General features: G+C 49.2%; 2 protein-coding genes across 2 annotated transcripts in view; one reads left to right on the top strand and one right to left on the bottom strand.

Annotated features, from left to right (window-relative positions):
* Positions 1-1,636: 1,636 nt before the first annotated feature.
* Ntn1 (netrin 1) overlaps positions 1,637-16,426 on the top strand; it is a 185,076-nt gene continuing 170,286 nt past the window's right edge. The window contains exons 1-2 of the mRNA XM_038326553.2: positions 1,637-1,951; positions 2,386-3,467. Coding sequence (XP_038182481.1) covers positions 2,450-3,467 — 1,018 coding nt within the window. The 5' untranslated portion in view covers positions 1,637-1,951; positions 2,386-2,449. The remainder of the gene's footprint in view (positions 1,952-2,385; positions 3,468-16,426) is intronic.
* Positions 14,435-15,030, bottom strand: LOC119812141 (60S ribosomal protein L17-like). Its single transcript, XM_038326555.1, has one exon. The coding sequence runs from the start codon at positions 14,999-15,001 to the stop codon at positions 14,447-14,449; it is 555 nt and encodes a 184-aa protein (XP_038182483.1). The 5' UTR covers positions 15,002-15,030; the 3' UTR covers positions 14,435-14,446.

Consider the following 16,426-nt stretch of genomic DNA (forward strand, 5'->3'; position numbering starts at 1 on the left):
AAATAAACAGTCCAAAATGGTAAACCACATAAGCAGGCAAAGCTAAACACAACCCCAGAGACTCGGGGTGAGTCCACGCTGTCCCCACGATGACATGGATTTATTTCCTTGGGCTGTGGCTAGCTCCCCTCCCTGGAAGATCTGGCTTGGGTGGCCAGCTCTCAGGAAGACCAGGACGCCAAGGAAACTGAGCTGGGCCAGCCCAGCCCTGAGGGGCTTTCTTAGATTCTCAGAGTCTGTAACAGTAACAAACAGTAACAAAATGAAGCAGGCAACAGAGTTAAGGCGTGGAGCAAGAACGCCTCTGTCAGAATCAGGGTCTGAGCTTTTCATTCAGGTCTGTTACTGGATCATACATTTTCAAAGAGAAATAACAGTAACCATGTTTCAAAGGCACAGCCCTGTAGATTCTCACCCCTGAACTCTTTGGCTGTGGCTGCAAGATGGTCAAAGGTTACCATTCTTGTCCACAGTCCTTTTGTTAAGGTGACAGAGACTAAGGCCAGAGGCTGGGTGGCCCGAGGACACCACATGAGACTGTAATTGGGTGAGATTATCCATTTGACAAAAGTGAAGAGAAAGCTCGGGATTCTTTGAGATGGGGTGTATTACCCAGGCTGGCCTTGAACCCCTGGGCTTAAGTAATCCTCAAGCCTCAGCGTCCGGAGTAGCTTAAATGAGAACACCACCGTCTCAGGCAATGAGCCCAGGTTACCGTGTCCAGATTTGATTTTTACTAGCCTGGAGACTTGGGGCAAGTTATCCCTAACCCCTGAGACCTCACCGTCCTCAGCTGAATAATGGATTCAATTGTCATTCTACAAACCTATTAGGGAATCTCCATAAGGACACCTTAAAAAAACAGCAGCAAGGAAGTGCCAAGAAGTCAGCTTCAGGGTACTTCGGGAGGACTGACAGATCTGAGTAGGCCCACCAGCCAGGTGCGTCCTAGCTTCTTGGCCCTTAGCCTCCAGTCCACCACAGCTTACAGGCCTGAAAGGAAATTTCGTTCTTTACAGACGGGCCTAAGGCAGTGCCAACTCTGGGAGGTTTAGGCACTGCCCCTTGTCGCCATACCCTAGGGCCTCGGGGCAGGAGTAAAGAGCAGGTAGAGTTCACGTCCCCTTCCTGTTCCCCCTTCCGCACGCCTCTGGGACTGAGTGGCCATAGGGGCACAGCCCTGTGCGTGGTGCCACCCGGGCCACCAGGCTGGGTTAGAGGAAGGCCGGACCTCGGAGGAGAAAAGAAAACAAACACAGATGTGTTTGGCTGGGAATGGGAGGGAAAAAGCCGTCCCTCGCCCCCACCCCACCCCCACAGGGTGCGCGCGGGCCCTGCCCCCTCTCCGGGTTTCCCCGGGCGCTCCTCTCGCTTTCTCTTTGTCTCTGCTGTTCTTTCTCGGGCTCCCTGGTTCCCACCCGCTCGCTCTCGCCCTCTGGAGCATCCCGGCCGGTTGGCTTAACTTTCTTCTTTCCCGGGGTTAAAACTTTGCTCGCGAGCGGGCGGCAGCTTGCCGACGTTATTGGCCGGCGCCCCGCCCGGCGGCCCCGCCCCCGCGCTCCCCTCCGCCCCCCACTCCCAACGCGAGTGGCGGCGGCGGCAGCGGCGGCGGCGGCAGCGGCGGAGCCTTCGGGGGCGTGCGTGCGTGTGTGAGTGCGCGCCAGCGAGCCTGAGTGTGTGTGTGCGCCCCGGGCGCGGGCAGGGCAGCACTCCGACCGCGGCGGGAGCCGGGCGGCCGCGTAGTCACTCGGGAGAAAGAGGCGCGGCGGCGGTGGCGGCCCGGGGCCGGGGCTGGGGCAGCGGCGGCCGCGCTGGGCATGGAGCTGGCAAGCCCGCGCTGAGACAGGACGCGCCTGCTAGCCCGCCAGCAAGAGGCTCTCTGCCGTCCGGCGCACGGGCTCCCCGGCCGGGGCCAAGCAAACTTTTCTTTCTCTTTTGCCATCACTTAGAGGTAAAGTCCCCTACGCGGAGTCCCTGCTGGGGACGCGACCCGGGGAGGGGGCTTTTGAGAAGGACCCGAGGTGGTGGGATGAAAGGGACGCTAGCCCTACGGCATTGGGGGACCTGGAGCCCTGCTGCGCCCGAGAGATTTAGGGAGCAAAGCGGCATGGCTGCGGATGGGCAGACGGGCGCGGGCATGCCCCTCGGTTGGTGGGGAGGCTGTGGGGAGGCCGCGGAAGAAGGGAAGAAGGGGAGCGGGCTGTGTAGGGATAGAGGCACCCCGCGATCGCCGGGTCCCGGGACTTCGGAGGAGTGAAGGAAGCGGGCAGCTCCGGGGTCGGTGCCCTGGGGAGCCGGGCAGTCGCCCGCCACTCTGCCGAGGGCTGTAGGGCGCAGGGCAGGCTGGTTGCCTGTTGGTTGAGCGCTGCTCCCCTCTCTCCGCAGGCGCCTGGTGCGGCGGGCGGACCGACTCCTCGGCGCAGCGGGGCCGGGGCAAGCTGGCCACGGCATGATGCGCGCTGTGTGGGAGGCGCTGGCGGCGCTGGCTGCAGTGGCGTGCCTGGTGGGCGCGGTGCGCGGCGGGCCCGGGCTCAGCATGTTTGCCGGCCAGGCGGCACAGCCCGATCCCTGCTCGGATGAGAATGGCCACCCGCGCCGCTGCATCCCGGACTTTGTCAACGCGGCCTTCGGTAAGGACGTGCGCGTGTCCAGCACCTGCGGCCGGCCCCCGGCTCGCTACTGCGTGGTGAGCGAGCGGGGCGAGGAGCGGCTGCGCTCGTGCCACCTCTGCAACTCGTCCGACCCCAAGAAAGCGCACCCGCCTGCCTTCCTCACCGACCTCAACAACCCGCACAACCTGACGTGCTGGCAGTCCGAGAACTACCTGCAGTTTCCGCACAACGTGACACTCACGCTGTCTCTCGGCAAGAAGTTTGAGGTGACCTATGTGAGCCTGCAGTTCTGCTCTCCGCGGCCGGAGTCCATGGCCATCTACAAGTCTATGGACTATGGGCGCACGTGGGTGCCCTTCCAGTTCTACTCCACGCAGTGCCGAAAGATGTACAACCGGCCGCACCGCGCGCCCATCACCAAGCAGAACGAGCAGGAGGCCGTGTGCACCGACTCACACACCGACATGCGCCCGCTCTCCGGCGGCCTGATCGCCTTCAGCACGCTGGACGGGCGGCCCTCGGCGCACGACTTCGACAACTCACCGGTGCTGCAGGACTGGGTCACGGCCACCGACATCCGCGTGGCCTTCAGCCGCCTGCACACGTTTGGCGACGAGAACGAAGATGACTCGGAGCTGGCGCGCGACTCCTATTTCTATGCAGTGTCTGACCTGCAGGTTGGCGGCCGCTGCAAGTGCAATGGCCACGCGGCGCGTTGCGTGCGCGACCGAGACGACAGTCTGGTGTGTGACTGCAGGCACAACACAGCCGGCCCCGAATGCGACCGTTGCAAACCCTTCCACTACGACCGGCCTTGGCAGCGCGCCACGGCCCGCGAGGCCAACGAGTGCGTGGGTGAGTGGGGCGCCGCGGGCGGTGGGTGGAGACGCGGGCAGGGGCTCCTGGACCTCGCAGCGGTGGGTTTTTCGGAGCGCGGACGCCAAGCGTTCGAGCATCTCGGGATTGTGGGTTGCGGGAACGTTACAATTGTGGGACGCGCGTTCCGAGGCGTGTGGGACCTGGGAGAACTGTGGTCAGGCAGAGCGATATGACTGCTCTGGCAGCACCCGGTCTGAAATGCCCGGGTATGCATCCTCGTACCTATTTTGAAACCAAGAAGCCGCTAGTGAACTGCCACCGGAGGTCGGGGGTGGAGGGAGTGGTTTGGAGAAAATTTGCCAACAGGTCTTCCTAATCCCAGATCCAAACGGAAACACGTTCACTACCTTCCTCTCAGTTTGCTCAGAGCCTGAGGTTCACCTCCGCCCCACCCCCCTTTTCTAAGGCTGCAGCTGGGCGCGCGGTTGGGGACCAGGGACGTTCCAGAGCTACAATCACGAATCCCTTGGGAGATGGCAAAGAACTCTTTGCAGCTTGGGACCAGTTGGGTACCCAGCAAATGTCACTTTTGCACTCTGCATTTATCTTTTATGGTTTGATCTTTTTCTTTTCTTTCTTTCTTTCTCCTCCTCCTCTTTTGAATAGCGCGTTCGTGTTAGCAAAAGGAGAGTGATGTGATTTCAATTAATTACTATCTACAGATTACAAAGGAGACCTCAGTAACTATTTTAAACTAATTCAATCCTGATCCAAAAAAAGAAGTCTACCAGATTTTTTTTTTTTTTTTGTTAGCTCCGGGGTTTGGTGAAATTGAACAGTTTTGAATTAACTAAGGACCCTTCGTCTCGATTTTTAATGGAGTTTCAATTCCTGAAAGAGAAATCTGACAAACCCGGTGCTGGTGAATAAGCCTGGGTCAGAAAGGAAGCTAAGAAAGGGTGTGCTCAACTTCTGAATTGAACAACTTTGTTGCTGCAGAAACTCCCAGGCATCAGTTTTTCCAGAGAGAAGGGGGTGGGGGAGAGGACTTTTTCAGTTTTAGATGTAAATGTCTAAATCATTTATGAAAATCATCTAGTCCGTAATGTGCCATTTGGTGAGCATCTTTTGTGAACATACAGATTTATCCCCCCCCCCTCCCAACCTCAGATAGCTAGTGCAAGGCTCTTCAATCGCTTCGCCGTTGGAGGCACATTGCAGAGCTAGCTGGTCCCCACAAACACACGTTTTGAAGTCTGGTTCTGATTAATTGTGTCATGTTGTTGTCGAATAGTTGGTGCCTCATGACTGTGGATGCAGACTTTTGAGCAGGCGAATGGAAAACATGTCTCGGAGGGTCGGTGCACAGAGGCCCAGGCAGGAACCCTGGTCTGCAGACGCCCGCGCCTCCTGTTGCTTTGCAGGGCCTCCCATTTAAAAAGGCAGCGTGTTCCAGCTTTTGCGGACCTAATTGAACATCCCCTAACCTTCAAGAGACAGAAGAACTAGCTTCCAGTGTGGGACTTTTCAGGCGTCTGTAAAGCAGTCGCCCCAGACTTAGTGGTCTTGGGGAATAAAATGCCTTTGATCTGTTCTGGTCCCTGGGAAATGTTAGTTTTCCCCATCTCTTCTCCTCTTTGCCTCTTCTCTTTTCTTTTCGTCCTTTTGTGTGGAAAACCCCTTTATTGGCATTTAAAGGGATTCCCAGGGTTTCGCTATCACTTTTAGTTTGTATGTGCATATGAACGATGGCTGTATGGTCCCCAGCGGGGTTTAATTGGACAAACCTGAGTGCATACATTGAGGTAAATAATACGGATTTGTGGCAAAAATATTGCTGGCTTGAAGCTTCCTCCTGTCCTTGGTGTTGGTCACACCTCATTCCCATCTATCTCTGTCACTTAGGCTGCGAAGACACAACCTGTTATTTGTTATGATAGTCTCAGACATGAAATAATCTCTCCAGTTTAGGATTTTTGTCTTTCTAACAAAGCACTAACTACGCACAAATTGGATTGACCCCCCCTCCTTTTTTTTGCGCCAAGTTGAGCAATCAACATATTAACTAATGTAATTAGCAAGTGGTTTTTGTTCAAAAAGTTTAATTAGGCCTAGTAAGTACATAATCTACATGACAAATGATCGGCTAACAATATTTTTTCAGGATTTTACTGAAGTTATTTTAATTCTTCGTAGTTAAAGTATCTTTGAATCGTGCCAATTATTCAGTCATTTCATAAAAGTCAAGCTAACTCAGTTCTGTCGGAGTTATTTACAGCTTCCTTTCCGAATAGATGTTCTGATACCTTGTAGCTGGGACGGGGAACATCAGATTGAAGTTCCCATAAAATCTTAATTGAAGTCTTAGCGATTTTTCCGTCACTCCGTTAGAAGGAAAGCCAACAAGGACAATTTAGGGGTGATTTACAGCTAGAGGCCCAGCTTTTTATGGAAAGGCCCTGTGCTGGAGATGTGAGTGAGTTAGTATTTGACAGGTGCTCTGAGATCCTGAAGGCACTGTGCTAGGAAAAGCATTAATAAATCCTTTAGATACTAACTTATACCTTCGGCAACTGAGATGCCCCCCAACATAGCCCCATTCTGTGAATGTCACACTGTTGACACACGAAGTGAAGCTGCCCAGACTGCTAGACTGTTTACAACTAAGGCAAAGGATTACATTTTTTTTAATTAAAAAAAATCAGTCTTGACAAAAAAAATCAAGCACCATCACCATGCTATTCTGGTTCTTCTTTAAGAAGTAATAAGATATGATTTATAATGGGCCTAAGTGGTACAATTCTCTAGATTAGCCTCCACTACCCCCCTCAACAAACTCCCTAAGAATGTAGACTACTGGATATCCTCCGTCCAGGCCCAGGCACTGAGAGATTCCTAAGCACTGACTACAGCTCATGCGTTTTCTTAGGCCGAGCTTTCATTTCAGTATGGCTTCAAGGCAAGTTTCTCTGCAGAGTAAATGGGAACTGTTGTGAGGCCAGTGTTTTAAATACAATTTTGGATTTCTTCTGGACAGAAAGAGCTCTTGAAGCAATATGAAAGAGAATCCTACGTATGCCCTTACATCTTGGACAGCTCTCAGCGGAATAGCCGAATACTTTCTTCCGACCATATGTATCAGTGGCGTTCACATGGCTTTAATACACATGTGCATTTACATCGAGTGTGTAAAGAAGCACCCTTGCATTGTGTGTGGGAGGGGTCTACATTGGAGGGAAAAATGCGTGAACAGTTTTAAACCACCTGGATTGCTGGGCCCTCCTTTTCCCCCTTCCTCCTCTTTTTGTTTCATTCAAAAGAGCATCTGAAGACCATATTGTGTTTCATAAGTTATTGACATCAGTTTTAATCAGTGTCCCCCTGACGTGGGAGCTGTGTTAGTATTTAGTGCCTGCTGAAGCATGATGTTTAATCTTACTGTGGGGATGTCAGTGTTTGAGTCTCTGCTTGGCTTGTGACAGGTTGAGATTATGAAAACTCGTTTTGCGACTCACTCTATGGCTTTGCATTGCCCAGCTGTAACCTAAAACCCACACAAAAGGCGTCTCTGCAAGATGAGCACAGTGCTGGGCTGGCCTCCTATGGTCATGGGTACCTGCAACATAATGCTCATAATTGTTTAAGCATGGCTTTGAGGAGGGGTGCAGTCCAAATGCTGCAAGTAGCCCTGGTGCTTGGGGGTACCCTCATCGTTCGTCAAGCAAGGGAGGTTACATCGGAGGAGTTGCCATGAAAAAAATCCAATGCCCCGCTAAAGATCCATGCTATATCAGAAGGCCAAAAATATTTGCTGGCTCGTCCAGAGCCTGGCACCTATCTGTGAATGAGTGTATGTTTTTAATACTCATAGTAATTATTATAATTACTGTCATTATGATGATTAACTCTTGAGGGCTTATTCTTTGCCAAGCACTCGCATTAATTTACTTATTTAATCGTTGCGACTCTGAGAATAATGGGCACTATTATTGTCCTTATTTTAGAGATGAGGAAACCATGACCTGGAGACATGGTTTACTACTCAAAGCCCAGAGCGGGTAGGTGGCAAAGCTGGGCCTCCGGCCCCCTGATTACACTTCGTTTTATTGCACGCGTGTTGTGCTGCTTCCGCATGGAAGGGCTGGCAGGATGACTGAAAGGATGGATGCATGGGTGCTGTTTACACACAGGGTGAAAGGTGGAGCAACCTGTTACTTCTTGCTAGAAGGAGAGGTAGTATCCTTAGGTATGCTGGCTTGTAGTCTACCATACTGTTATTATACTATATTAATGCATACTGAAACATGAAATTGCAGATGATTTCTTTCTCATCACTGGTAGGCATGGTGCAAGCAGGGAAAATTATAATTGAAGAGGGTCTTTTGTTTCCCCTAGGCATTTGTTTGTTTGAATTGATTGAACCCATGTCTTGGTGCATGCTTGGTAAGCGCCTCATTACCAAGCTGTGCCTCTCAGCTTGTTTGTTTGTGTGGAGGTCAGGGAACAGCTTGCTGAGTTGATTTTCTTTCCACTATGTGTTTCCTGTTTTGTTTTGTTTTCCTTTCCTTCAAGATTATCAGGATAGGTGGCAGTCTCTTCTACTCTCTTAGCCATGTCTTGGGTGGCCCTAATTTATTGGTGTTGTGTTTTTGTTTTTGACAGGGACCCTCTTTGTAGCTTTTGCTGCCCTGAAACTGACTTCATAGACAAGGCTTGTCTCTAACTCAGAGATCTGTCTGCCTTTTTAAAAGACATTTATTTATTAATTTATTATGTATACAATATTCTATCTGTGTGTATGCCTGCAGGCCAGAAGAGGGCACCAGAGCCCATTACAGATGGTTGTGAGCCACCATGTGGTTGCTGGGAATTGAACTCAGGACCTTTGGAAGAGCAGGCAATGCTCTTAACCGCTGAGCCATCTCTCCAGCCCCTGCTTCTGCCTTTTAAGCTCTGAGGAAGGCTTCCACCACTATGTCTGGCCTCCCTCCCTCCCTTCTTTCCTCCCTCCCTCCCTCCCTCCCTCCCTCTCCCTCTCTCCCTCCCTCCCTCCCTTTTTCTACCTCTCTTCCTTCCTTCCTTCCTTCCTTCCTTCCTTCCTTCCTTTCTTTCTTTCTTTCTTTCTTTCTTTCTTATTTAGACAGACTTGTTAAATTTCTCAAGTTGACCTTAAACTTAAAACCAAACCAACCAACCAAACAAACAATTTTTTTAAATGTTGTATTTATTTTTGTGTCTAGGAGTGTCTTGCCTGCATGTTTACAGATGCTTTTGGACCATCTGGGTGCTGGGAATCAAACCCATGACCTCTGCAAGAACAAGTGCTCTTAACCACTGAGCCATCTCTGCACCACCATGGCCCTGAAGTTTGGATTTCCCTGCTCCAGCCTCCCAGATAGCTGGGATGCCACCACTTGAGTGTTACCATGCCCACAGGTGGCCAAGTCCTGGTCTTAGGCTTGTCCTGGTTCTCAAAGGTCCAGGTGAAGTGGAACTGGTAGTCAAAAAAAAAAATCCTCTTTAGAAAGCCCTTCTCTTTGTACCCCAGGTCTGGTCATCTTGTTGCTTCTCTGTAATATAGTGAAAACAAAAAACAAAACCAAACAAACTTAGAAAGTGGCTGAAGGTGCTGCTGCAGAGTGGAGTTTGCTGAAGAATGCAGTGGTTCAGTTGTCAGTTAGATGCCCTTAGGACAGTCAGCCGCACAAGGCTGTCACTGTCCACGTCTCTAGGCCCTAGGCAGCTGGAGTGAGGGCTCAGCTGGGGTCCTCATTAGCGCCTGTGAGAGAGGAGGCTGCTCCCAGCTCTGTGCAGGGAAGGGAGGTAAGAAGTCAGCGCCAACCCTCTGGGGCCAGCAGGCCTGCATTTTCAGGCTCTGCCAAGCTCTCCTTTTAGCCCTTCCCAGACTCCTCTCTGACCTCCTCCTCCTCCTGGAGAAAAATGAGATCCTCGGAAAAGTATTTGAGACTTTATGTCCAGAGTAAATATTGGAAAGGCAGTGGGTTGCGATTCAGATGTTCCCTGGAAGGGGTCCCCTCGTTTGCTGCCCACAGCTGGTATCGATAATTCCTTCTTGAGATGAGTTGTGCTTTTCATTAAGTAAATTTTTTGTCTTGGGATTAAACCAACATTGTATTCTTAATAGACTTTTATGTTTACACTTCAAAAGTCCACTGGGTGGTTATTCGTGTTATCTTGATGGCTTATACAGTGTCTGCTATGCACACTGGCTGCACCAAAATAAATGGCTCTCTGGGGAACTGGATTATAAAAGAGCCTTATCTGTGGATGCACAAGGATGGATATTTTGTGAGCCAGTATTTTTTTCCCCTTCCTTTCAGAAGCGACTACCATGCCTTGGGTTTCTGTAGTGTCTTTCATTATGGGGAGACAAGAGGTCTTGGGGGGCTTTTGAAATGTTCAGGACTTAAGCCTTATACTTTAGAGAGTAACACATAGCGTTTTGCCTGTCTTCTAGAAGCCTCAGAAGGCAAGCAGTGGTTTGGGTGGCCCGGGAACCACAGTATAGACCCCTTCACAGGTGGTTGTCAGGTTGAGTACTGACGACAGACCACAAACCCCCACCGAGAAGCAGGCATTGTACGAGGTACTCTCTGTGCGCTTTGTTCAATTAATCAGATTGCCACAAGGAACAGAAGCCTTTCAAAAACAGATGTTGCTGCCACCAAAGGGCAGTTGGTATACACAGGGACCAAGTGGAGACTCGTCTGCAGGGCACATCGGAGAGAGCAGGGGGTATCAGAGGCATTTGTTTCTGAGGCTGATCACATAAAAGCCGTGTCCTATTATAACTGACTCCCAGGGACTGTTGCTTTGAATGAAGTTTGGAATAAGTGAGCTGCCCAGGCTACTCTGCTGGACAGGGACAGTCGCCTCAAAGCTGTCTGCTGTCATGAGATTGGACTGCTGGGTTGGAGTAACTTTAGTATTCTCAAGTTCTTATTCTTACTCCAAACGTGTAAACTCACAACTAGGTTTTCATTTTATTTATTTACTTTTGGTTTTTGAGACAAGGTCACCCTAGGTAGCCTGGGCAGTCTGAAACATCTGTGTAGCCATTGTCCCTTCTGAGTGCTGGGATTATAGGCATGAGCCAGCCATACCTGGATCAGAAGTGGATTTTAATTTGCTTCTGTTCTTTTTGAATTTTGTTTTTAAGTGTGTGTATGTGTGTATGTATGTGTGTGTGCACATGGTGTGGTGGTGGTGGTGTGTGGTGTGGTGGTATGGTGTGTATGTGATGTGATGTGTGTCTGTGTGGTGTTGTTGTGTGTGTTTGGTGTGATATGTGTGTGGTATGGTGTGTGTGTGTGACGTGATGTGTGTGTGTGTGTGATGTGATGTGTGTGTGTATGGTGTGGTGTGTGTGTGGGGGGATGTGTGTGTGGTGTGGGGTGTGTGCGCACGCGTGCACTCCTGTAGAGACCAGAGGTATTGGCTCTCCTTGGAACTGGAGTTACAGGTGGTTGTGAGCTGCTTGGGAGTGTGCGTGCTGGGAGTTAGACTTGTGTTCTCTACAAGAGAAGTATGTGCTTTTAACCACAGAGCCATCTCTCCAGCTCCCTTAATTTGCTTTTAAAAAGTTTATGGGGCTGGAGAAATGACTCAGTGGTTAAGAGCATTTGCTGTTTCCCCAGAGGACTGGTGTTTCATTTCCAGCACCCACACCAAGTGGCTCACGGCTCTCTCTATCTCTAGCTCCAGGGGATGTGATGCCCTCTTCTGGCCTCCATGGTCACCCAACACATGTGACATATAAATACACAGACAGACAGACAGTCACACCACACACACACACACACACAACTTGGGGGCTTGGGAAAGGGTAAGTCTATGATAAGATGCTTACTACACAAATTGATCACCTGGGTTCAGATCCCTATGACCCATGTGAAAAGCTGGCCATGGGAGCACCTGTGTTCCCAGGACCGGGGAGGTGGAGCCAGGAGGATCCCTAGAGTTCGCTGGGCAGCCGATTTATTAGACTTGGTAAGCTCCAGGCTCAGTGAGAGGCCCTGTCTTGAAAGACGAATGATTGAGAAAGACACCGGAATATTTGCACTTGTACTTCCATGTACATGTGTACGCACCATGCAAACATGTCTACACATATGATATACATATTTTCAGTTGATGCTCAGGCTAGGAGTGTAATTTAGAAGGAGATTTTGATTAGCGTGTACAAGCCATAGGTCTGAGTCCTCAATCTGCAATAAACCAAAAGAGCTTTGTGTAAATTTTCCCTGATGTCGAGTCAGAGACCCATTCACTAGCCAATTCTTTTTATTTCGTTTTTTTTTTTATTTTGGCGGGGAGGAAGTTCTGGGGGTCAAATCTCTGGCTCTGAGCACATTAGGCAAATGCTCTACCACTCTGCATCCCTAAGGTCAGTTTTCGTTTGTAGAAATATCGGTCCTGGCTTGGGCGGCACTTCATTGGGTAAAGCCCTTGCCGTATGAGGCTGCTAACTTGAGGTCAGAGCCCCGGAACCCACATGAAGATAGTTGCCGAAGAGCAGGTCTCTGCTAATGCCAGTGCACCCATAAGGAGATGAAGAGTCAGGGAAGTCTGGTGTGTAAAGTGGTGAGCAAAGTAGAGAGACCCTACCTCAAGCAAATCAGAACGTGAGGATCGAAAGACTTGTCCTCTGATCTCCATCTGTGTGCTGTGGGATATGTGGGCCTGCACTCCACACATGCAGCACGTGCGTGCACACACTCACACACATACACACATACGTGTGCGCGCGCGCGCACACACACACTCACAAGGAAATATCAGTCCTTTTCCATTTTCAGCTCCTGGGTGTAGGTTCAAACCTGCACACATTACTTGTGTCGGTTCTGTATTTGGATGGAGAGAAGGGCCTGTGGCCCTGAATTGAGAGATGCATAATGTCTCTTGTTGGAGCCTTTTTCTCTTTATAAAAACTACTATCCCAAGCCTCCTTTCTGATGGATGTTTATTCGGAAGCATCTGCTGGCACTTCAGACATAAAAGAAAATGCCATATGAGAGTACCACCAAGGAGTCGAAAAGGGTCCTTTGCCATGACCTGTGTAAAATCCTCCCCGGAAGTCGCTAGGTAGGTAGGTAACTGCAATCACGTGGCAGTGCACAGAGGCTTGTAATGGAGACCCAGGAGGCAGAAGACTCCTCAATGGAGGAGACGTCTAGGTTTCACAATGGCTTGACTTTTCAGAGGTCAAAGTAGATTTGTTGGGTGAGAAACTTCTGAGGGAGACAGTAATGCCCAGTACATCCCAGCATAGGCAGAACCTGGCTGGAAGGATGCTCTGCCAATCTATGGAGAATGCAGAATCAGCCTGTGTGAGATCGCAGCTCTCTGTAGATGGCCACATTTTAGTTGGGGGAGGAGGGTGTCCTTTTCTGCCCCTCCTGGATGCTGCTGAAGTTTCTAGATTTTTTTCCTTGAGACTTTTTTCTGTCACAGATAAGAGGGATTATTAGTTGTCGTGTCCAATTTTCACACATTCCAGAGGCTCCACACTTAAGTTAGACAATCTGCAGGACCACAGGCATCTCGAAAGGGGCTGGCTCTGGATAACTGAGTTCTAAATAAGGAAAAGAGATAGATCTCATAATTTCCTAAGGCCCTGTGTATTGTGAGGCATCCCATATTTATTCCATATTGAAGTCCCAAAGTGATGAACACTTCCCGCCTGCCAGATTGCCGCCGTGAGGCTTCTGATTCCGTCTCTTCCCATTTGGAGTGGCTGTGGTGAGTGTGGCTGCACCGTCTTATCCACAGGGAATGTGTTCCAAGGCACCCATTTTGGATGTCTGTAATTGTGTGTGTGTGTGTGTGTGTGTGTGTGTGTGTGTGCGTGCGTGTGTGTGTGTGCATAATACTGAACCCATGTATAATGCTTTTTTCTTTTTTAAAAAAATTTATTTATTTTTATTTATGTGGATTGATATTTTGTCAGCAGGTAAGTCTGTGTGAGAGTGTCAGATCTTGGAATTACAGACTCTTGTTAGCTGCCGTGTGGGAGCTGGGATTTGAACCTGAGTCTTTTGGGAGAGTAGTCAGTGCCTTTAATTACTGAGCCATCTCTTCAGTCCAATGTTTTTTCCCCCTATACCTACCATGTTTATTCTGAAGTTCAATGTGTAAACTATGCATCTATAACAATATGGTATGTTGAAAGTTAAGCATGCTCTCTCATCGTCAAAATATTGTACTGTGGGTCTTATCCTCAGCATGCAATTTTTTTTCTCTTCTATATTCAAAAAACTTTTGTCCTTTTAAAGGAAGTGCTTCATGACATTTGGACGTACCTGGATTGTGAGCATCACTTCTCCTGTCCTTTGGGGCCATGGTTAAGTAAACCAAGTGCTTGAACATGGACACTGTGGTACTGACAGGGCTGATAACAGATATGGCCAAGGGATCAACAAGTGGATTATACAGCCTGGATGCACCACATAGAGGCCTGGTTCACGTTCTCAGCAGTATGGAGCAGGACAGCGTGGTATCCCATCCTAGTACCCAGTCCGAGTGTAACAGTTGCTTATTTCTAGAATCTTCCATTGAATCCTTTGTGACTGAAATTCCAGAAAACAAAATCTTGGGTGATGGGAGATGACGGTACCTAGCAGATGAACTACACCCCCATTCCTATCTATCTGATGGGAGATGATGGTACCTAGCAGATGAACTACACCCCACTACACTCCTATCTAGAGCCATTGCAGGCATTGCTAATTATTACAGCATGCTCTCCTTCTAGGTCCAGAAATGATCTTATAGTACCAGAGCTACAAGAGTTGAAAAAAAAAAAGCTACTTGCCAGTTTTCATCATAGACTGTAGTAGGAGGGCCGCTTGTTTGACCTGGCAGCCCAGAACAGAAATAATCACACAAAAAACTATATTAATTAAATTACTGCTTGGCCCATTAACTCTAGCGTCTTATTGGCTAACTCTTTTTTTTTTTTTTTTACTTTTATCTGCATTTATTTCATGTTGAATTTATTCCCGTGCCAGAAGTTTTTGTTTCTTCAGTTTCTTCTGGGATATCTTTTTCTTCTGTGCAACCTCTTCTTCTGGCTTTGGAACAATCTGTTCCTTTTCAGTGAGGATCATCTCGATGTGGCAGGGGGAGCTCATGCATGGGTTAATCCGGCCGTGAGCTCTGTAAGTTCGTCGGCGCATCTTAGGTGCCTTGTTCACCTGCATGTGCTCAATGACCAGAGAGTCTACATCTAAACCCTTCAGTTCAGCATTGCTCTCTGCATTTTTAAGCATGTGCAGCAAAAATTCCACACTCTTTTTTGGCCACCGACCCTGTGTCCAGCCCCACTGTTTGGCCTGGGCGCACCTACCGACTCCACCATTGTACCGTCGGAATGGCACACACTGCTTCTTCAAAGTGACATCTTTCAGATACTTGGTGGCTTTTCGGATATGCATACCCTTGATGGCCTGGGCCGTTTCACGGGTGTTCTTAAAGTGAACCCGAAGATTTGATCCTCTAGATTTGCATGATTTTGTAGGGTTTTCTGGGTCAAGAGAGTAGCGAACCATTTTCACGGGTCACCTCTGGCCGCTTACAGGAAGAGCTGGCTAACTCTTACATATTAATTTAAACCATTTATACTAATCTGTGTGACTTACCCGGTTAAGTTCCCAGCATCTGTCTCTAGTGGCTCCATTGCTTCTCTCTGACTCCGCCTTCTTCTGCCCAGCATTCAGTTTAGTTCTCCCTGCCTAACTCTGTTCTACCCCATCAGGCCAAACCAGTTTCTTTATTCATTAACCAATAAAAGCAACACATAGACAAAAGGACTTCCCACACCAGTAAACTGTTTTCCTTGACTGTCCCTCCCCCTTTAGACAAGTATCATAGGTTGGTGTTTCAGGAACATTTACTGTTGAGTTGAGTCTCTTGGGTCTGGGCATGCCAGGAGATATAAAATAAGCTGCTCCTTGCACTATTGAGACTGTGTACACGGAGAGGGAAACACTGATCCAAATGGATGGGCCCCCTCAGAATGAGGTGCTGTGCACCATGTCTAGGGCACAGGGGAAACACTGAGGGTTTTGAGGGGCAGTGGAGTTCAGCTTCGGGTACCCAGTCAGGGAAAGATTGAATGTGTGTCCAACTAATGTTTCCCTCCTGAACTTGTTCTTATGTAGAGTTTTTTTTTTTTTTTTTTTTTTTTATCATGCCAAGAATTTGAGAAACCACAGTTCCCTGAAAAGTGTGGTCTTCCCAGGATGTCAGCACCAAGCAGGTGCTCCCAGCTGCAGAGGATGTTTTTGGACAAAAGCTTGTCACTGCTCAGCCCTGGTTGGCCCCAGGTGGTTGGGGCAAGACCAAGTGTGCCTGAGGCTGAGAGGCGAGGAGTCTTCAGAAGCCACAGTCTCAGCTCTTTTCTCGCATTCAGGCCGGTGCAGAACATGCTGAACAGTAAAGCTCCAAACCCAGCATGAAAAAAGAAACACATTGTGTTTACAGATACAGAGTTTGGCATGGGAAGCATGAAAGTACCTGGGCAGCCTCCAGGCAGGGCTGTTGGACACAGGCCCCCTGCCCACAGCCCTGTGGCCAACGTTTTCTCCCAGAAGCCAGACCTCAGAGGTGGGCAGATTGATAGCCAGCTCTTTCTTCCCAGACACAACCCTGTCTCACTTTGTGGCTCAGTCTTTGAGAAGAATTCATGGTGAGAAAGAGTGCGGCCTCTCAAGCAGCCACGAGGAAGGAAACTGCATCTCTTTTCAAGCCACAGAAGTGAGCCCTTCTGAAACCACAGTTTCGGGCAGATTGGCTGTCATGGTACCTAGATATGCGAGGACAGAGCAAGGCTGAGCAATTTTCTTGTGTTTCGTACCTTGGTTCCCTTACTATCTGAATCGAGAGTTGAGATAAATGAAAGTTATCTGCCCGAAAAGCAAAGCTTTGTTCTTCATGACCCACAGAACATTCTTGTTCTGAACCAAGGTCAGGGA

The sequence above is a fragment of the Arvicola amphibius genome, chromosome 4 (genome assembly GCF_903992535.2).
Source record: "Arvicola amphibius chromosome 4, mArvAmp1.2, whole genome shotgun sequence".
NCBI lineage: Eukaryota > Metazoa > Chordata > Mammalia > Rodentia > Cricetidae > Arvicola > Arvicola amphibius.

Bases quoted from the DNA above. Each gene is read 5' to 3' on its own strand.
- LOC119812141 (XM_038326555.1), bottom strand. From the start codon at position 15,001: ATGGTTCGCTACTCTCTTGACCCAGAAAACCCTACAAAATCATGCAAA.